This window comes from Eschscholzia californica, unplaced genomic scaffold, assembly GCF_041429995.1.
Source record: "Eschscholzia californica isolate CP2 unplaced genomic scaffold, dmEscCali1.0.p SCAF_5, whole genome shotgun sequence".
Taxonomy (NCBI): domain Eukaryota; kingdom Viridiplantae; phylum Streptophyta; class Magnoliopsida; order Ranunculales; family Papaveraceae; genus Eschscholzia; species Eschscholzia californica.
The window spans coordinates 49,992,279-50,014,416 of record NW_028238472.1 but is presented as its reverse complement, the minus strand read 5'-3'; the positions used below and the strand labels follow the sequence as shown (position 1 = coordinate 50,014,416).

Here is a 22,138-nt window from a genome sequence, read left to right as displayed (position 1 = left end):
AGACTTCAATGTTACTAGGTTTATGTATAAAAAGAAGAACAGTAGGAACATAACAACTAGTATGAAGAATTTTGGTGAGTGGTTGGATATGATGGATCTTCCCAAGCATATCACATGATATGTCACTACCTTTCATAACAATAATAATAATAATAATAATAATAATAATAATAATAATAATAATAATAATAATAATAATAATAATAATACATCACAGATCAACTTTACATGTTACATACCACATCTTTGCCGTAAAAATATCTATATAATAAAACATAAAGAAAAATGCTGGCCAATAAAAGATATTATCTAGAAGTCCTTATCTATTACAATATGATCATTTTTTTAAGAATTTTTGGGTTTATAATCCAAAAAACGGACCCTAATAGGACTTTTAGTCCTCTCTAATCCTATAAAGGGTTTCAAAACCAAAAAAATAATACAAATGGATATCTAGTCCATTTGGTGTCATCTAGAGAGAAAACACAAATCCCTAGAATACCAAATAATTTATAATACCTAAACTAACCTTCCAAATATATAAAATCTAATTTAAGCTCAAATCAACCAATATTCGTTTTCCTATTTTATCTCCCTGTTTCCCTCTCCAATTACCGACTCTAAAGGAAGAAAGAAATCTTTATCTTCCTTAAATTTGTAACCGAAACCTTCTCTTCCTATCTTTCTCTCTCTCTCTACATCTTCATCTTCTGAAACTATCCTCCATTAAAACAAAAAACTTTGTAACCGAAACCTTCTCGTCCTATCTTTCTCTCTCTCTCTCTACATCTTCATCTTCTGAAACTATACTCCATTAAAACAGAAAACTGAGTTTCTAAGTTCAGGTAAAACTCAAACCAAATTTTATGTTTTCTGATTATGTTTCGATTGAAAATCTTTAATTAACTTGTTTCATTATCATTAGAGCTATTCAAAATCATCATCTTAATCGTTAATCAGGTAAAGAATTTTCTTATTTGATGATTATGTTTCAGACCAAGAAAGTTATTATTGTCTTTCTCTCTCTAAAGTTTGTATTAATGATCACGATCTTCATGAGATTAATACTTCATTTCTAAATCTTACAAATCGAGTTTACTTATTGTTTGCAATCAATCATCATATCAGTTATCAATAGATTTGGAGTTTATGCAAAGTATGATATTCAAATTTTCTTCAGATCTGATTTTTTTCCGTACAGATTGATGAAACGTGATTTTTTCGCACGGTTACTCATAACAGAATTAACATTATATATACTTTAGAATAAATTACCTTAATGTAACGTAAATTATATAAACTTTTCCCTGCGATGTTTATCAAATTGAGAACATGATATATGTTCTGGTTCTGCAAATTTTTCACGAATAACATTAACATTATATTATTTTGTGTAAATCATACGCAATTTATGGAACATTATGTATGATTTAATATCAAAACAGTTCTCGTTTCATTATTAGAACATCTTTGATTTACATATGTAAATCCTGTGTACTTTTCTGTAAAGTACATGTAATTTATTCAAATGTTCATATAATTTACTGCAAATAATATACTTGTATATATAATTTATTTGAATTAATCTATCTCACTTTGTTATCACAGATGGAGTTCCAGACAGAATCATCAAATCAAAATAAGGAAATCAAACTGAAATCAGATGGTTGGGATAAGATATTTACAGAACTAGGACAATTATTTCCTGGGGGTGCAAAAACTTTTCGATATGCTCTTAGGCAATATAGCATCAACACCGGGCATGGAGGAAAATGATCGGCCTATCAAGTTCAGTGGTCTAGGTATCAAATTAGTTGCCAAGATTATTAATACGGTAATAAACTAGACACTATATCGAAAAATTCTATCAAAGAACAAAATAAAGACAAGAAAGATCTCTGATGTCCCTCCTCGGTTTCAAATACAAAGGGCAAAGGTCTACGGCCCAAGATCCTGAGGCTAAATGAAGTGATTCAACAATATATTCACAGCAACACAGGTTGCTATATAAACACGATTAAAATAGGTTTTTGGAATAGCTCAAGATCAATAGGAACTTGAAAGAAGATGAAGTATTTTTCCTTCAGAAGAAGCAGAATATTTTCATTAATGAAATAACAAGGAAAAATTTGTGGTTGAGTGAGCTATATAATTAAGTACTATGCTACAACCACAGAATAGTTGTCTGTGATTGATGAAGTTGATTAACGGAATAATAAAATGTATTGGGATGAAAATTAAAACGTAAATAAGGGCATTTTTGTCATGTTTCACATGTGTGATTCTCACGGCTGACATTTACCTAGAAGTTAACTTTTTCCGTCCACATGGGGGTATAAATCAAAAGGTTCTAAAAACGAGAGTATAGTTCTAATATCGATGTAAAAGTGGGGGGTCAATGTCAAAATTATACATAAGGGCATTTTTGTTCTGATTCACATGTGTGATTCGCACAACTGACATTTAACTAGAAGTTAACATTTTCCGGCCACGTGGGGGTGTAAATCAAGAGTTAAAAAAAAAATGGAAGTGTAATCCTAATATCAACATAAAAGTAGAGATCAATGTCAAAATCTCCCATAAAATTACACAAGGCTAAAATCCTAATTAAAGAATCCTAGTTCCTAATAAATTTGGGGATGAAATGCCATTTGATCCAACTTTGCTTGCTTGTATTTGTGGTAGTTTACATAAGGTAATAAAGTTCTTCTAGTGGTTGTTTTTCCTCGTGTAATTTGCCTTTTTCTTTTTGAGAAATCGACTACGATCTAGGTTGGTCGTTACAAGGCATTGATACATCATGAAAATGTGATGAGCACGATAACCACCTAATTTAAACCATAATGAAAGAGACCTCAAGCCCGACAACATGAAAGAGACCTAAAGCCCGGCAGATTTATTTATATTATTTACTGTGTATATATATATATATATATATATATATATTACCTAAATTACATAGGCTAAATCTTGATGGCAAACTGCTTCCACCGAGACTCGATCCCACGACCTCATGGGCTTAAGAGGGGTGGTGGACGTAATTTGCTTAAAATTATCAATACAAATTTTTCGGTTTCCAAAAAAAAAAATTTATGGTTATAAAAAAAGTTTATGAGAAAAACTTAGTAAATCTATTCCAAAATCAAGATTTTTTTTATTTGTTTGGCTACCAAAAATCCTAAGACTCTTGGGTCCTAATGGATCTAGAATCTAAAATTTGTATTAGACCAAACTTCTACTCTATTTCCTAATATTTGCGTAAAAACACATTTTGTCTACAATATAAGTATTTATAATATATTTTTTTTCAAAAACTGTATTTTTTTCAGAAATTATTTGTTTCGATAACCGTTTTTTAGAAACTATTTTTTTTAAATAGTTTTTTACATATACAATTTTTTTAGAAATTATTTTTCAGAAATGTTTTGTTTAAATACTGTATTTTCCAGAAACCGTTTGTTAAATAACATTTTTGTTTAGATACCGTCTTTTAAATAATCGTTTTGTTTAGATACGTTTTTTCATTAACTGGTTTCCAGATCCAGACGAATCGACGAAGATTCGTCTGGATCTAAAACTCTAGATATAGACTTTCACGGTCTGGAAACCAAAAGTCTGGCGAAGAAGCTCCCCTTCGCAAGACAGTGGGTAGAGAAAGAGAAAGAAGAAAGTGGAAGAAGAAGGAAGAGAGAAAAATAAAAAAAATAATGTTTTTGAAGCTCGTTGGAAAATTGGTTGGCCGACGACTTTCACCGGAGAAACTGAAACGGAGGAGATATAGAGAGATGAGGTGGCTTTAATGTATTCAAAATTTTTGAAAATTAATTCCATTTGGTCCCCAAGGATAGTTCCGGAAAAAGTTGGAACTATTTTGGTCCTTGGGGGTCAAATCGAGCTGCCAAACACTTAGTGACCAAGGCGGTGAGTAGGTCACAATTGGGGGCCAAAAACGGAATTAACTCTAATTATAGATCATTGGATTCTTATTAATTACCAAACGAAAAATATCATTTCAACAAAAAAAAACAAAAAATATCATTTGGACTTACGAAGTTGTGGATTCATGATTCCTTCGTCCAAACACACCATAAGATTTTTGAGAAGAAACTTTTTTTTACAGCAAAGTTCTTCTAGACCAAACTCATTAAAATCATTAAATTTATAGTCATTTAACTCAAAATTAATAGGTATTGAGTCGAATACTTATTACGTTACCGTCTTTTCATGTAGGACAATTTCCACACGCCCCTTCACGTGTATTGTTCTCTAAGCCTAACACCTTTTTTTTGTTCTTTACGGGTGACAATTAAGACGTGTTTGGGCGTAATTCTGATACTCTATCAAATTTGTGGTCATCGAACCATTGACAATAAGTGGAAAGGACAGATCGACGTACTCTATTGTTGATTATTAATTAACTAGGTCAATTTTTTTTTCATGTAGGGCTATTCTATTTGTTAAGATCGAAATTCACCCCAAATGGTACCAACAAAACTAAATCTTATAATATATGTTGTAAAAAGTGGAAAAATATTTTTTACATAACTTTAAACAATCTTTGTTCCTTTAATAAAAAAAACGAAATTAACCCTAATTATAGATCATTGGATTCTTATTAATTACCAAACAAAAAATATCATTTCAACAAAAAAGAAAAATATCATTTGGACTTACGAATGTGTGGATTCATGATTCCTTCGTCCAACCCCACCTTAAGATTTTTGAGAAGAAACTTTTTTTTACGAGAGTTTTTTAGCAAAGTTCTTCTAGACCAAACTCAATTTAAAAATTGTTAAATTTATAGTCATTTAACTCAAAATTAATTGGTATTGAGTCGAATACTTACTACGTAACCGACTTTTCATGTAGGATAATTTTCACACGCCCCTTCACGTATATTGTTCTCCAAGCCTAACACCATCTTTTGTTCTTTACGGGTGACAATTAAGAAGTGTTTGGGCGTAATTCTGATACTCTATTAAATTTGTGGTCATCGAACTTAAAACCTTTGACAATAAGGGGAAAGGACAGATCCACATACTCTATTGCTGATTATTAATTAACTAGGTCAAATTTTATTTTTTCATGTAGGGATATTCTATTAGTTAAGAACGAAATTCACCCCAAATAATACCAACAAAAATAAATCTTATAATATCTATATAATAAAACAGAACGGAAAACGATGACTGGGACAACCATCCTTTTTTAATAAAAGATATTGTCTAGAAGCCCTTCTCAAATTTAAAATATACTCCTTCGTAGAATTAAAGTTACCTATTTAAAAAACAATAATCCTTTCCTTCGTAGAAATAAAAATTCTAATTCAAGAAAAAAAAAACAAAATAAATTTCAAGGATTAAAAAAAGAAATTATAATCTCTCTCTCTCAATAAAATAATAACTAATTTAAGAGAAAATAACCAAAAAAAATAATAACTAATAAAAATCTTTCGTAACATTTAATTGATACAAGCGTCCGTGCCCTAGAGCTATAGCCTAGTATGTTGTAAAAAGTGGAAGATATTTTTTTACATAACTTCAAACAATCTTTGTTGATATCTATATATCAATGCCTACTTTTAGATAGGTAATTAAACATGAAAATATCATTTATTTTAAAGATTATGAACAAAATCAAACTTGGATTTAGGACATCTTTCTAAGATTTGATGTGTAATTAGTTGCTCTATATCCTCCTAATCTATTATTACTCTTACCTAATTCTCTATCTGTGTATATATATTCCTAAGTCTTCTTCGAAGTCTCACCGTCTATTCTATCTATCGACTATCTATCTTCCTCGTTTTCTACCCATTTTAATTGAAATGGCTAGAATTCGGTACGGACATTCTTGTTCCGCCTGTAGGTATCAAAAGAGAAAATGCCCGCGAGATTGTATTCTACGTGAATACTTTCCGATTAGTAGATGGGGAGATTTGTTATGTGTTAAGAAGGTTTATACCATATCTTATCTTAAGAAGCGATTAGGAGAGACACATCTTGATCAACGACGTTTCGTCGTTGAGAGTATAATTTCCGAAGCTAAAAGTAAGGAAGCAGATTCAATTCGGAGAAGTTTAAGAAAAACTCAGCAGTTACTTCAACGACGAAAAAGTTTGGAGAAGGAACTCACAAAAGAATTCAATAGTTGTCAAGAGTTGCACAAACTTCATCAACCACATGAATTGTTGCAGGAGATAGATAACAAACTTCAAGAAGTTGGATCTACCATCCCACCATTTCCGGTAAAATTTCATATGTAATTTGTACATTAATTTTTCGTTGAAGTGAAATAACTTTTCTTTAATAGGACTAAACTTGGTCATCCATCAATTTTTCTCTTGGTCTTGGTTAAAAGGACATGCCAATAATTATTTAGACTATATGTCTATTCACATGCACAAACGGTACAAACCAATAAAATTTACGTACCGAGATGTACTTTTACCCTTTTTTCTTGAAGCGATCTCTTTCCATTTATCAAAATTGATTTTTTTTAACAGGATCTAGGACCTATGGGCGTCGGATTTTTATCGGGTATTACAATGGATTAAGGTAAGCAGAACTTAATAAAATAGTAAATAATTTTGTATTGAAATATTCAACCTTGTATACAAGAGATCTAATTTGCATCATTATCCTCTTTTATGAATATTGCAGCTCAGCTGGAACAACAACCGAGAAGTTCTTTTTTTTCCTGCAAGAGAATAAATTAGTATTGTTGTTAAAATTTTACTAGTAGAATCAAGAGATCCAATTGTAATTTGTTTTCAATAAAATTAATCTAAGATAAAACATAAAAATGGCCTAATTGCTCTTTTTACTGTGTTTGACGATTTGATTCAACATTTTTGTCAACCTATCGTACCGTAACGACATATATAGCGATTTAAATGCCAGATTAGGAACCTATAAATCAGATCTAAGGTACCTGCAAACTCCGTCATAAATGATATGTAAATATTCACATTTAATTAACTCGTGCAAAAGAAAACATGCCAAACCATTTCGAAAGATTTACTACACTTAAAGAGGTAAAGTCACTAAATTAAGCTCCTACAATGTGTAACCTGAAAGTTACAAGAAAAAAAAGGCCATAAAGGTTTTCTTTTGAGAAGAAAGTCCATCTATGGATGGAGTGCGTTTGTGACTTCAAGTCTTAGCAATTATCGATATTGTCCTTCAATTTAGACATTCAAACCCAAACCCAGCAAGTATGAAGTTTTGTTCTTGGCTAAGGCTCTACGAACTAAATCAAAAGACATCGTGACTTACTAAACTTGATCGTACACTTTTTAGTGCAAACTCTGGACTCTCTCGCAAGCGAATGGAAACATGAGGTATGAAGTCAATTATGAAGAAAAATATTTAATTAGAAACTAAGAACGATAAAACCAATTCACAAAGTTAAAGAAGCGAAAATATATAGGTATCGACTAGTTTCATAACATTGATAACAACACTTCGTTAACGAAACAGTTAAAAAGGAGATCAAACTCTCACATGGTCACATTTGGAGGGCCAACCAAGAATTAAACATGTTAAACTTCTAGGACCACACAAAACCACTTAGCCCAAAACCCGGTCAGACAATTGACCAAAACAATTAAACATCTTTCTCCGTTTAAATGGGTACTGAAAATGCAAATCTTTCTCTGCCACACAAACTTCAATTACCCTAAAAATAAAACAAACTACTCCAAAAATCTTAACTATAAATACCTCTCATTGTCAAACATTCTATTCAGGCCTGCAAATCGAAAAATAATTTTATATCAATCTCGTATTCTGATTTTCACCTTCTCCAAAGCGGTTTTCCGTGGTAATTTTCCTTTTTCCGGAGGTTAATTTTCGCTAGTATTACCGCCATGGACATGAAGAAGTTTGCTTGTGTTGTACTTGTGGCAGCAGCCTCAATGAGCGCTGTAATGGCAGCCGATCATGAAGCTCATGCCCCTGCTCCTGCGCCTGGGGCCAGCAGTGGTTGCAGTACTGTTAGCGCTTCGTTATTGGGTGCATCAGTCTTGTCATTTGTTGCATTCTATTTGCAGTAGTCTCATCACATTTAGTGAATTTCACTTTGATTGGGTGGTAACACGAGTATATTTATACTGCGGATAGTCGGAAGATCAAATTTCGAAACTAACTATATCGAAGAAAAAAGCCTAATCAAATTTGAAAGAACACATATTTAAATGGAAAAGGGAATTCCAACAAGGTCCTTTAGTAGGAGAATATATAGAAAAAGAGATGGCATTGGTAGTGAATTGGTGTATTTCTTTTAATTATTTTGCTACAACAATTTTCAAATATACAAGGAAAGTTTGGGTATTGGATTTCAATAATTAGCCTTGTAAGATATAATTTTGAAATAAAAAGGCCTTGGTTGTTTGTTTACATATTATGCAATTTCATTCTTGTTTTTTGTTGATTTAATTTTGTTATAGTTTTGAATTAAATCCAATACGACCTAATTAACTATGGAATTAAATCATTTGAGATACAAATTCTTTGTATAATTTTGCTAGTTATTGATTTTATAAGCAATCAGAACTTGACATTAATAAATCATATAGTTTTTACAATGGTGATTATGTAGAAGTACTAGTTGTTCCATTTCTTATACATGATAACTTGTTCGATTGAATCCACTTAAATACTTGATTGACTTCGAATGTTCTTTAGTTTCTTCAATTCAGCAACTATATACAGGCACCATCTACATTATGCATTGCCTGATATCTGGAAGATTGAGTTTCGGATGGAGGAAGCTCCCTTGAATAATCCCATGAACGGTAGCTTTATTAGCTTCTTTTGTTAGATGAACTCCGTCCCAATGAATATACTTGTTTGGTTCTGAACAACAATCCGTATGCCAACTATAATGTTCCTTAGTAATGTGGCAGCAAGCTTTCCCCAACTTATCCTGTTTGAATCCTAGTAGAAGATGATTTCGAAGGAGAGCCATGTATGCCTTATAGTAATCAGCATACACGATTTGAACATGAGGATATTCAATATGTAGTTCTCTGAGTACTTTTTTGAGAAGATTGTTATGAGTCTCAGAGAAGGCATTGAATGGTTTTAGACAGTGCTTGTTGGAAGATGAGTGACCATAATTCATTGGATCAACACTATGAAACATATTAAGGTAGCTTGGTTCACATCCTGCCGGGAGAATACCAGGTACTACTAGGGTTACAGCACCAGCATCGATTAACCTCGTTAAGGCGTCTTTTATGGATTGAACAACGTAAGGTATTAAAGTAGCCGAGACTTCCTCTATGGTTTTGTGTTCGGAGAATGCGAAGTAGTAGTCGCTGCTACCGATGCCTCCCACCAAGAACATAGCCTTTGCAAGCTTCTTTCGGCATTCGTCAGGGTTAGAACAGATAGAAGTAAGGTGGGTCATGAACCAGTCGACTTGAACGCTAAGGGAACTGTTGGTAGTCGCCCATGGCATCTCAATACCCAACCTGTCTTTGATCAAGTGAGCTTCAAGTGCAGTTGCTCCATCCACGGCAAAGTTAGCTCCGTACTTGAATTTGACGTCTTTCTTCAAATACGGATTTGGTGATGGCAGATGAAAAGCAGAAGCTAAGTAATCTAAGATGAGTAAACCGTCGGAGTTGCGGTGAAGATGATGATGAGATTGTGGATTAACACCATCAACATGTCCACTATTAGCCATCGCATACAATATTTCTTCTTCGTAAAGATTTCCATTATCACTGGAAGAACCTCCAAAACTATAGATGGAATTAAAAGGACAACCCTTTACCAACCTGCTTAAATCAACGTCTTCGTCGGTGATGGGGGTGGTGGTGGTGGTGGAAGTAAGAGGAGAAGATGAGTATGAAGGTATAAGCACAACCAACAAGAGCAACAAGAGAGACAACAGTACTGAAGTAGAAGCCATTGAAAAGTTAAACAGAAGATATGGAGTGATTAGTGGTGATAAGTCCCTATTTATAGTAAGAGACTTTCTATTTTTCACTAGGAGTTTTAGAAGAGTTAGAATATGTGTGGGGAGTAATTTAGAAAGGTTATCCTTTAACTCTGTTATTACCTTCACTTCCAAGCAATAAATAACCTAGTTATTTCCTAATCCAAATTTAATTAGGTCTGGGTCCAGCGTGTGGGTAACTTTATTTGGAGTTATTTCTTGTGTGGCCCCTAGTTTTGACTAATTTCTCACTTGGTCCCGACATATTCAGAAGCTGAAATAACCGGGTCTTTGTCTTTTTTGTATATTAAGTCATAAAGAGTTTTTGAAACTATTTTCCACCCCCCCACAATCTATCACCGTCTTCAACATTCTTTTGAAGAAAAAAAAGGTCAGCGCTTTGGGCAAAGCAAAATAGTTTCCGGGGTGTGAAGATTTGGTCAAAAATTGGTCAATTTTGTTTGACAATTTTATTTAGGGGGAAAGCAAAATAGCTTCTCCACCTCAGCTCCCTCTCTCTCCACCTCCCTTCTCTTTCTCCACCTCATCTTCTCTCTCCCCACCACTCTCTCTTCTCCGACAGGTCGCCGGCCGGAAAATTTTCCGGTCGGCGACCATTAAAAAAACAAGAATTTCACTCTCTCTCCCTCCTCTCTATCTCTCTAAAAAACTTTTTTTTTCCCTTCTCTCTCTCTAGAACAAATCTAGAGAGAGAAGATATGTTGAAGGTCCCGAACAGGACCTTCATCAGATATGTTGAAGGTCCGTTCGGGACCTTCATCAGATCTATTGAAGGTCCTGTTCGGGACCTTCAACAGATCTTCTCTCTCTCTCTAGAGAGAAGGGAAAAAAATTTAGAGAGAGAGAGGAGGGAAAGAGAGTGAAATATTTTTTTTTTTTTTTTTAATGGTCGCCGGCCGGAAAATTTTCCGGCCGGCGACCTTGTCGGAGAAGAGAGAGAGGTGAGGTGGTGAGAGAGAGGTGAGGTGAGGTGGTGAGAGAGAGGTGAGGTGAGGTGAGGTGGAGTGTTTTTTTTTTTTTATTTCCCCGGAAAATTTCTAAAATTCTACATATTCCCTTTAAAATTTCACACCCCGAAAACTATTTAGCTTTCCCCAAAGCGCTGGCCAAAAAAAATTCTTATCTTTTTTTTATCTGAATAACCCTCTCATCTTCTTCTACTTTTCTTCTTTGTTCTCTTTCTCATTAAAAACCTCGGTTTTATAACTTCAATTCGCATTGTGGGTGTGTAAACAAATAATACAACATGATCTTTTAGGTTACTAGGATAGGGACACCTAAGAGGGTTAGATGCACATCTCTATATTTTCAGTTTTTTAACGAGAAATGCTATTCGACCTAAAAATTATGGTTGAACACAAGCCTAAGGTTGATGTGGCAGGTTCTCATTTGTCTGGAGATGTAGATTGAATCAATCTGACCAATGGGAGTCAGCCACATGAGCTTTTAGCTTGTCGTAGGTCCTAATTTTCGAGTCAAAGAATAACATTGCTCTTTGTAGTAAGGAGACGTACATATGACCACCCCCGACAAAAAGTACCATTCACTTGTTGTATCTTGATATTCTGATTTGACTAGACACGGTTGCCACTAACTAGCTAACTCAGACTTCAATCCTCGACTTTTCCGACAAATTAGAAATGACTTCTTCAACTGTAAGATGTAATCCGTTTGACCTTAAGGACTCTAACACTTTGTCTAGCTTTTTTCAGTGACAGTATACATTGTTAAATTTGTGGTCATCCAACTCAAAACCAATTGGAAATGAGTGGAGAGAACTTATACATTATATTCTTGGTTACTAGTTACCCTTCTCCCATATGGAACTATTCTCACACGCCCCTCCTTTTAAATACCCTCCTTTTAAATATACAAGGAGGGTATTGGATTTCCATAATCAGCTTGTAAGATATAATTTGAAATAAAAAGGCCTTGGTTGTTTACATATTATGCAATTTCATTCTCGTGTTCTGTTTTCTTTTTCTTTTTTTGTTGAGAGAATTATTGTGTTCTGTTGATTTAATTTTGTTATAGTTTTGAATTAAATCCTTTACGACCTAATTAACTATGGAATTAAATCGTTTGAGATACAAATTCTTTATATAATTTTAACAGAGTACTACTTTCTCCATCTAAGAACTACTACACATTTTCTCCGAGACATACTTTTTCTTTCTTTTTTTTTTCCTTTTACTACGTGGAGATATACCAAATTCTTTGTTCTCCAATTATCATATGAAAGTTGATTTTGCATTATACGACTCAGGATTAGCTCCTAGCTCTTCTTCTCCTCTCCCATGAGCTAGAAACACCAACTAGAAATGAAAATATCGAAAAGAAATGCCTTGGCCACCGAAATTTTGAAATCCAACTGTACTCCGAGGGGATTTCACACCCAAAAGTTCGACGTCTCTATCGCGTACCCTTGTTTTTTTTGGAAGACGACTACGATTTACGTAAGTCTCGTGATATTTGGCATTTGATACATTATAGATGTGATAAGCTCAATAACCACCGACTCAAACACTAACAAGACCGAGCCTATAGCCCAGCAAGACAATGGCGTGAAGCCCAACAACATTATTTATATCCTAATAATCTCAATTCAAATAACCAAAGATTCTACTTTCTTTGAGATTCATGGATAAATTTATCAAGTGGTGGTGTTTCCACCGTCCCAAGATAAGAAAATGTCACATTTATAGTCCCAATATTGTTATATTGAACTAGTTGCTTAATATTTAGACACAAGGAAACATCAATTTGAAATAAAATATATATACACCATTTCTTGCAAACTTAGATAGTTTTATTTCATTTCTTATATCATCAATCAACTTATCAATTTGTATATAAATATATTCCTCGCAAGCCTCCAAGATCTACTATTTATAGCAAACTTTGCCAGCTAAAACCCTAACCAGTTTGCTTAATTCACATGCAATTTGTTATCTCATTTCATTTCTTATATTATCAACTCAATCAATCAAACTTCTCTTTCAATCTATAAATTCAACCTCAATTTTCTTCTTCCAACACACAACAAAAACTTCCTCTTCTTCTACTACTACTACTACTTGTACTCGTAGAAGCTAGCAAGAAGCAATTAGGGTTTAAGAGAGGGAAAGAAAGATGGGTTTCAAGAGTTCATTATCAGTTGCCCTGTTTCTCACTGTGAACTTAATGTTCTTTACTTTTGCATCAGCTTGTGGCACTTGTACCATGCCTAGTACTCCAACTCCTAAACCCAAGTACTCAACTCCTAAAGTGCCAAAACCAAACCCTAGCTCACCCACTAGTACTCCTGCTCATTCAAAGGTTAGCTGCCCAAGGGACACCCTTAAGTTGGGTGTTTGTGCTACATTGTTAGGAGGACCGCTTAGCGTCGTGATCGGTAACCCTCCTAATTACCCTTGTTGTACTCTTCTTAATGGCTTGGCCGACCTCGAAGCCGCTGTTTGTCTCTGTACAGCCATTAGAGCTAATGTTCTTGGTCTTCACCTCAATGTTGATCTCTCACTCAGCTTGCTTCTCAACACTTGTGGGAAGAAACTCCCAGCTGATTTCATATGTGCCTAAGCAACTAAACTTATTTTCTTCTACTATATTTGATTTCATTTTTTGTTACTGTCATTACTGTTGTTTGGTTTTTGTGTGTTTATGTTTATTATCATTGGTCAATAACTCATACACTGAGATTATTACATAAGTTTAAGTCTCATGATTGTAAGTTCTATGTTTGTTGTAATTTGATTTTAAATAAATCTAGTATACAAGTTTCTGATTTTTTTTTTTTAGTATATTTCTCTATGATTCACATCTCTACTAGAGACCTACTTAATATTCTGAAAATGATCTACAATATGCGTGGACAAAGGAAACTGTCACGACCAATAAGTTTATGTTGTTGATTTTGAATTAACATTCACAAACTTAATGTGGTATCAGATTTGTTCTCATACGATAGTCCAGTGAAGTTACAACGTGCTTCATGTCAACCAACAAAAAACACATGTTAGGCGCATTTGGAAATAATCTTATAAAGCCCAAAGAAGCTAGTCAAACAATGGAATCTTCTAATTAATTATTAATAAAAATGAAAAGTGATAAAGATACCTCCTCGTGCACTCTCTGATACACTTCATTGCTTAGGTGGCTAATAAGACAAGACGTGTTTTAGTCTTTCTCAAAGTGTGAAAAGACAAAATACCCTTGTCATATTAGGGGAAGTGCACAGGGGAGTCCCTCTATCAGCATTAATAAAAGAATGTACCACACGATAACCCTATGAAGAGAGAGTGGATATATAATTATTTTCGATCAAACTGATTTTCTACAATTGTGTTTTTAAATCTGATTTTTGTTTAAGAAAATATAAGCATGTAAACTTGGTATGATCATCAATCAAGATTAACACATAGTTGTAGTCGGATTTAGAAGTGGAGGGCGAAGGTGCAAACATATAAGGGTGGATCAACATATATAAGCGAAAACTTAGAAGTATAAACTACATAATGAAATGACAATCAATGTATCTTTTTTCTTTTCGCAAAGCAACTTTGACATAGATCATCCGTGATTACTTTGCTAGTTAACGATAAATGTATCTTTTTGTCTTTTCGCAAAGCAACTTTGACTTGGATCATTTGTGATTACTTTGCTAGTTAACGATAAACATAAACAACTTTGGCCTAATTGAGTCGGACCTAGAACATGTCACTGACTAGGTTTAGGCCGACCACCCTGCCCCCTAACACTAGTAAGGTAGCAGTTATTTTTTTTCTCTAACAATCACATTCGAAACCCAAAGTCTAAATTTCATAATGTTTTTTTTAATTATCATATTTTGCATCTATTTAGTTCAAACGATTCGGACCTCCAATAAACCCCATCTAGAAACAACTTTTGTGTTTAAGGTATCCAAATGATTCACTAGGGATAAATTCTCAAAAAATTTAGACAAATTTGGAAGGAAAATCCAAACCAATGGTTGGAATTGATTCGTCAACATTCTCTCCCTTTGTATCTCAAATCGTGAGAAAATTCCGACGGCTGATTTTGGTAAAAGGTGTGTCTATAGGTACCCTCATTTTTAATCTTGGGTCTTCTTCTCTTTTCGTGCCCCAACAGATTGGGGCAGTTCGAGAGCACTCGGATCCGACTTAATCCCTGCTGAGCTTAATAGGTGAGACTGATTTGTCAACTTTCTCTTGATTTATATCACAAATCCCAAGAAAATTCAAGCGGCTTATTTGGGTTTGTTGTATCAAATCTAACTAAACCTAGCCTTGATTAAAAATTGAGGTGGCATATGATATACATAACAAACAGGGAGATCCGTTGGAGTTATAATTCAACAGAAAACGAAGGGGGAGTTTTGTTTATTTTGAGAGTCTTGTCCTCTTCGTCTATCCATTTGTTATTCTCTTCTCATTTTTTGCAAAATTTTGTTTCTTTTTACCCGAGAAGAAAGAGAAAACACAACCAGAAACCATTTAATTTCTTCTTTCTCTCTCTCTATTAACAGATAAACAAGAAGAAGAAGGTTAGAGAGAGAAAGAGCTTCTCAAAGTCCATGTTTGGTACGTTTCCCACCTTTAATCTCACCTCCCCTTTTCCTTATACTTTTATAATCACCACACATTTAATCCCAAATTCAATCTTCTCTTTGATTTTTCACCTATTTTCATTAATACCCATGTTTTGTTTTTGACTTTTCTTTTCAATTTTATCAACTTGAAGAAAATTCTGATACTAAGGTTCTAGAATTCTTGAAAATTTTTTTATATAGTTTTCTTTCTTTATTTTGTTGTTTCAAAATTTGGGTTTGTTTTGTTTTTATGAACAGAGGATTTGGAAGTTTGAAGGTTTGATCAAGATGGGTAATTGTTGTGGAACACCAGAAACATCAGGTGGTAAGAAAAAAGGGAAGAAGAAACAAAACCCATTTTCAATTGATTACTCTGTAAAGAATGGTGGTAATGGTGGAAATAAGTTGGTTGTTTTGAAAGATCCAACAGGTAATGATATAGGAATTACATATGAATTAGGTAAGGAACTTGGAAGAGGGGAATTTGGAATCACATATTTATGTACAGATAAATTATCAGGTTTAGTTTTCGCCTGTAAATCAATTTCCAAGAAGAAGTTAAGAACTTCTGTGGATATTGAAGATGTCAGAAGAGAGGTAGAAATTATGAAACATTTGCCTCAACACCCAAATATTGTAACCCTTAAAGATACATATGAAGATGATAATTCAGTACATATTGTAATGGAGCTTTGTGAAGGAGGTGAATTATTTGATCGAATTGTGGCTAGAGGGCATTATACGGAACGTGCAGCTGCTTTCGTTACTCGGACAGTTGTCGAGATTGTTCAGGTAAAACTCTATGGTTTGTTACATGTGTTGTTCCTTGTTAGGATTAAGTTTGATTCTTTTGACATATCACATCATAGTTTACTATTTTCGAAACTTTTGGTGTTTATGAGGATTGTTGGCTCTTATACTTCCGAAAAGAAGATTCATTATCGGGTTGGTTTTTAGTCCTATATGATAACCTTCCTTAAAGAAATTTATTGTTTGTTATATGTCTTAGCTTATTCTCGTGTTGATCCCGCATAATATTTGTTAGTTTATATTCATACGAAGTTTGTTTCTCAAGTAGCTTACTAAATACATTCTAAAAGCGAGCCTAGTTTTCTTTTTTGATTCGCTCTTCTTTTCCTCTCTAGTTCTTTCACAAATTGTTTTATGGCTACAATTTGATATTTTCCTTCCTATACTGGCCGAAGTTTTGATACACATATTGTTTTGTCTTCAGTTAACATGCAAACTTGCCCGTTATTTGACTCGTTGAGCTTGATTTGCATCGTACATATACTGATATGTGTGCGACATTACTTGGGGTCGTTATACCTAGGCCTTATATTTTTCGCTATGATGTAATAGATGTACTTATATTCAAACTATTTTGACTCTGTAATTCTTATGCATTTAATTAGGTAACAGGGAAATGCTGTAGTTCACTATTGAACTAGTTCATTAGGCTGAATACCCAAAACGGTAACAGACAATTTGGTAGGCGGTACACACTAAGAATATTGTTTCCGGCAACATTAGCGGAGCTTTTAATCTATGAGACTCTGTTAACAACTCCAGAATCTACTTAATGATTTTTAATATACTATTTATCTGGTTCTATTTTTCTATATGATACCTCTAATTAGAAATTTAATCTGTGAACTTCCACTCGTACTCATTTTACTTCAATCCTTGAAGTACTGGGTTTGGCATATGGTATGTTGATAATCAATGAAAGTTTGTCGTGCTATATTTCAGATGTGTCACAAAAACGGAGTTATTCATCGGGACCTTAAACCGGAGAACTTTTTGTTCGCAAACAAGAAAGAGACAGCAGCTCTTAAGGCAATTGACTTTGGACTGTCTGTGTTTTTCAAGCCTGGTAATGTCATATACTGAATAATTCATTTAATTTTGATCAAGGATTCTAGCAGTAGCAATAGTACAATCTAGGGTCTTTAGTCAATAGCTAAGTTTTCATTATATTGCAGGTGAAAAATTCACCGAGATTGTTGGAAGTCCTTACTACATGGCACCCGAAGTCCTGAAACGGAATTATGGACCAGAGGTTGATGTATGGAGTGCTGGAGTCATCCTTTATATCCTTCTCTGTGGTGTCCCGCCTTTTTGGGCTGGTAAGTTCCGATACTTCTTGACTGGCCACCCGAATTTTAAACTACTAACTAGTTAACGGAAGTAAGAACCGATTTCAAATTTTATTCGGAAACGAGTCCGGGTTTTTCTGGTTTCGTATCTTATCTACCTAGCTCTAGTTTAGGGAGCACCAATGCTCAAGTTTGGAAGGCAGACTTAAAAGTTAAAAGTGTTGATTCTTTCTGATTTGATATACCATTTGTTGTTTCTTCTTTTTAAAATTATTTGGTTTATATGCAGAAACTGAACAAGGAGTTGCGCAGGCAATTATCCGCTCGGTTATAGATTTTAAGAGAGACCCTTGGCCTAAAGTTTCTGATAGTGCGAAAGATCTTGTCAGAGGGATGCTTAATCCTGATCCGAAGCTCCGACTGACAGCTCAGGCAGTACTAGGTAGCTTTCAGTTTATGTTTTAGTTGAATATATTGTGTTTGATCTTCCCGTTCATATAAATTGACATTTTGACTTTGTTTTTAGAGCATCCTTGGTTACAAAATGCCAAGAAAGCTCCAAATGTTTCTTTGGGTGAAACTGTGAAGGCAAGGCTCAAACAATTCTCAGTGATGAACAAGCTCAAAAAGAGAGCTTTACGGGTAAGAATTAGAAAGTACTTCTTCTGGAATCTATTGACTTGTGCTCTTAAGTTATAGGTGTTTTGTGGAGCTTGTTTTCCTTAATTCAGATCTTACTCGTCTGATGGCCCAAATAGCTGATTCGTGCTGATTTCGAGTAATTGTGTCAAACATGAGATAAGACTGAATTAAGAGACCATTATCCTAAATGACTATTTTAACACTGAAAAAAAAAGTTATTCAGACGAGTTAGATTCGGCCAATTTAGATTCAGACGTGTTAGGTTCAGACAAGTCAAATTCAGACACTATAAAGACACAACCTTAGTTGATAATTGATTAGACTGACTTAGTCTGGAATTTGACCTATACAGGTGGTAGCTGAGCATTTGTCGTCAGAGGAAGTGGCTGGCATAAAAGACACATTTGATATGATGGATATTAACAAAAACGGCAAGATCACCCTTGGGGAGCTGAAAGATGGTTTATATAAAATTGGGCATCAGATTGCTGACGCGGATCTGCATATACTAATGGAAGCTGTGAGTAACACTTTTCAATGGGTTTCATATAGGTCTCGAATATGTCGATTGTTATTCATGACAGATATGCGTATTTGTACGTATTGTTATATGGATTTATCAGGCTGATGTGGATGGAAATGGAACTTTGGACTACGGAGAATTTGTTGCAGTTGCAGTTCATCTTAGAAAGATTGGTAATGATGATCACTTGCGAAAAGCATTCAAATTCTTTGATAAAAACCAGAGTGGGTACATAGAGATCGAAGAGCTACGAGAAGCTTTGGCTGATGAAGTCGATCCCAACAATGAGGAAGTAATCAATGCTATTATTCATGATGTCGACACCGATAAGGTTCGTGTTTTTTCACTCATTATAATCATACTTTTTCTTCAATTTCATCTAATATCTGACTCGAGATCTAAATTAAAATGACTATTTTACCCTTGATCAAAACAAGACGGACTCAGATTCAGACAGGTCGGACTCAAATAAGTAAAAAAAAAGACTGCCACCGCAATTTTGCCTTCTGAGTTTTGTTTGTCACTTACGTGCAGGATGGACGTATAAGTTACGAGGAATTCGCTGCAATGATGAAAGCTGGAACAGATTGGAGAAAAGCATCAAGGCAATATTCAAGAGAGAGATTCAATAGTCTGAGCTTGAAGTTGATGAAGGATGGATCTCTTCAGTTAAAGAATGAGGGTAGATGAAAAGTACAACAATAATTCCCAAAAAAAAAAAAAAAAAGTAATTAGTTTCCCTTCATTAAAATATTACATATAAATAGAAAAATTATATTATCCTTGATTTCTATTTTTTTTTTAACTTTTTTCTAACTTGATATTTTTTTAATGTATTAGGATGATGGAGCATTGAAGATTAGGGTGCAATTGAGCCCTAAGTTCCTGATCAGATCACAGGCAAAGACAGCATTGAGAAGGCATATTGCTTGAGTCATTAGTTCTAATGGTTATAATGTCAAAATTTGTTTATAACATGTTTATTGCTTTTGTTTTTGTGAGTTTATAGAGAGACAAGTGTATGGAGGGTAATATGAGGAAGTTCTTTCTTATCGGCGCGTCTATAGCCGCCTCTTTTTTTTTACTCTAGGTTCATCTCACTCTTAGCGCCCCCACAGACTGGGCGGTTTGAGGACACTTAGACTTGGTCTAGTCTGCTGGATTTGAACAACAAGGAATCAGGTCAATTGAGCATCCTCGAACTGCCTTGGTCGTGGGCCTTAGACGGAGAGTGTCAAGAGTGGGATGGCCCAAGAACAAAAAGAAAAGACGCCTATAGAGATACCCCCTTCTTATTTGTGGATGTAAATAGGACATATTCATACGCGGAAAATTGACATAAGATTTTATTTTGTCTCTAATTTGAGTATGTTTTAGGGATAATCAAGCTCGAAGTAAGAACTTACAACACGTTAAGGTGACATTATAAATGCTACTAATTAGTTAGATGTCCCTTTCGTGTCTTATAGAGCTGAAATTAATCAAGAAACTCAACATCATTATTTCACTATTCCTAAACATCTTAGAAATCATGTCATAATGTGGTTCATATGTGGTTCGTATGGAAGGGGTATATATATATAGACAATAATACTTTTTTTTTCGCTGGATTAATGAAGAGAGAATGTTTAGCAAAATGTATATAGGGATCTTTCAACAATAAAAAAAATGTATAGAGGGAATGGTAAATACTAAATATACATATAAAAAAAACAAGAATTTTTTCTTTTTTTGTTGAAAAACTAGAAAGTTAGTAATTGAAATTTGATTTGGATATGGAAAATTAGTCACGACAGACTTAAAAGAGAAATAACATAGTTTGCCATTGCTTCCCTCTTTTTTCTCTAGTGAATTTGAATGACATAAAAAACCTTTGTTCTTCCCAAAATTACTTATTTCTATAAAAATCTTACATAAAAATTTGATTTTTTATCAAACTCTTAAACCCACTTGTTTTTACTTATTTCATATAACTTTAATTTGGATACCTCAAATCATGAAACAACCTTTGTATATATGCCAATTCCCCGTTCTACATTCATCCGGTGATTTTGAGTTCATCCCAAATAACTAATGTTGGAAATAAAACTAAACAAGAGAAGGAGATAGCTAAAACTCTTTACTCTATTAACTTTCTTTCTCACTTCTTGTTTGAAACAAACTACAAACTTGGGTATTTATAGATGCTCAAGTTAATACCAAATTACTTCTAAGAGCATCTCCAATGCAAAACTCAAAAGAATCTCTATTCATCATATGTGTCAAGTTCCAATTGAGATTTCCACTCATACGTGACGTTAATAGAGATCCTCAATTTTTTTTGTCTCCAATGCAAAACTCTGAACTTATCTTATTTACTTATGTAACATAGTTATTTTTGTAAATAAATAATTAGTTATTTTAGAAAATATAGAAGACTTGATTTCTATTGGTTGAAAATCAAATATTGATGAGTTGGACAATTAGAGATATCTCAAGAGGACACTCTAGAAATAGAGTGTCTTCTTGAGATATCTCTATTCCTCCCCCCCCCCCCCTCCCCCCTCGACACGTCATCTTTGAGATCCAAATAGAGTGTTGCATTGGAGATGATTTTTAAGAAAAAACTCTAAAAATCCTACGTGTCACTCGGAGTTTCTAAGATTGAGTGTTGCATTGGAGATGCTTTAAGTAGAATGCAAAAAACTCTTGACTTTCTAAATACCATAACATAAGTAACTACTAATATAATAATACTATGACTTAAATATTTTAATTTAGTGCATAATAAAAAACATAAAACTTTTCTTGTTTCATCTTCCACCATTATCTTCAACTAAAAGCAATTGATTACAATTTTAATTTGGTTTAATATCCATCAATTCCTCCCATAAATCAAATTTTCTTATAACTCCCATATTTGCAATATTTCTCTTGAAAGCTTCTCCACTCAAAGGCTTTGTGAGTACATCTGCCAATTGATCATTCGTCATGCAATACTTGACCTGAATAATTTTATCATTAACAAGCTCCCGTAGAAAATGATATTTGATACGAATATGCTTTGTTCTTCCATGAAGTACTGGATCCTTAGTGACAGTAATAGTTGAACTATTATCACAAAACAATGTTGTTGGAACAACTTGTTCATGCTTTAGACTTTCCAAAAGACCTCGTAACCAGATAATTTGACATCCCGCCAAAGCTGCAGCTATATATTCAGATTCGACTGTAGACAGAGAAACAACGGGTTGTTTCTTTGAACACCATGAAATTGGGCCGCTACCAAGACTAAAAACATAACCTGAAGTACTTTTGCTATCATCCAAACTTCCT

General features: G+C 33.9%; 2 protein-coding genes and 1 pseudogene across 4 annotated transcripts; 2 read left to right on the top strand and 1 right to left on the bottom strand.

Annotated features, from left to right (window-relative positions):
* Positions 1-7,712: 7,712 nt before the first annotated feature.
* Positions 7,713-9,977, bottom strand: LOC147540184 (acetylajmalan esterase 1-like). Its single transcript, XM_086643520.1, has one exon. The coding sequence runs from the start codon at positions 9,919-9,921 to the stop codon at positions 8,722-8,724; it is 1,200 nt and encodes a 399-aa protein (XP_086499646.1). The 5' UTR covers positions 9,922-9,977; the 3' UTR covers positions 7,713-8,721.
* A 3,044-nt stretch (positions 9,978-13,021) lies between these two features.
* Positions 13,022-13,570, top strand: LOC147540183 (14 kDa proline-rich protein DC2.15 pseudogene; annotated as a pseudogene).
* Positions 13,571-14,936: 1,366 nt separating this feature from the next.
* LOC147540182 (calcium-dependent protein kinase 20-like) lies at positions 14,937-20,184 on the top strand. 3 transcript variants are annotated; one of them, XM_086641233.1, is made up of 11 exons: positions 14,937-15,154; positions 15,497-15,551; positions 15,818-16,351; positions 17,312-17,435; positions 17,545-17,688; positions 17,948-18,100; positions 18,185-18,300; positions 18,653-18,820; positions 18,924-19,154; positions 19,358-19,550; positions 19,664-20,184. In XM_086641233.1, exons 3-10 carry the CDS (start codon positions 15,848-15,850, stop codon positions 19,511-19,513), a joined length of 1,596 nt encoding a protein of 531 aa, XP_086497359.1. In that variant the 5' UTR covers positions 14,937-15,154; positions 15,497-15,551; positions 15,818-15,847; the 3' UTR covers positions 19,514-19,550; positions 19,664-20,184. The 3 variants fall into 3 exon arrangements, with proteins under 3 accessions (XP_086497359.1, XP_086497358.1, XP_086497360.1); XM_086641232.1 differs by having other exon boundaries at positions 15,030-15,361; XM_086641234.1 differs by lacking the exon at positions 14,937-15,154 and having other exon boundaries at positions 15,215-15,551; positions 19,358-19,545; positions 19,664-19,875.
* The last annotated feature ends 1,954 nt before the right edge of the window (positions 20,185-22,138 follow it).

Excerpts from the sequence above, each read along its gene's own strand:
- LOC147540182 (XM_086641233.1), top strand. The coding sequence starts at position 15,848 with ATGGGTAATTGTTGTGGAACACCAGAAACATCAGGTGGTAAGAAAAAA. Across the intron at positions 18,101-18,184 it reads GACAGCTCAGGCAGTACTAG|AGCATCCTTGGTTACAAAAT; the intron begins GTAGCTTTCAGT and ends CTTTGTTTTTAG. Across the intron at positions 18,301-18,652 it reads TCAAAAAGAGAGCTTTACGG|GTGGTAGCTGAGCATTTGTC; the intron begins GTAAGAATTAGA and ends TGACCTATACAG.
- LOC147540184 (XM_086643520.1), bottom strand. The coding sequence starts at position 9,921 with ATGGCTTCTACTTCAGTACTGTTGTCTCTCTTGTTGCTCTTGTTGGTT.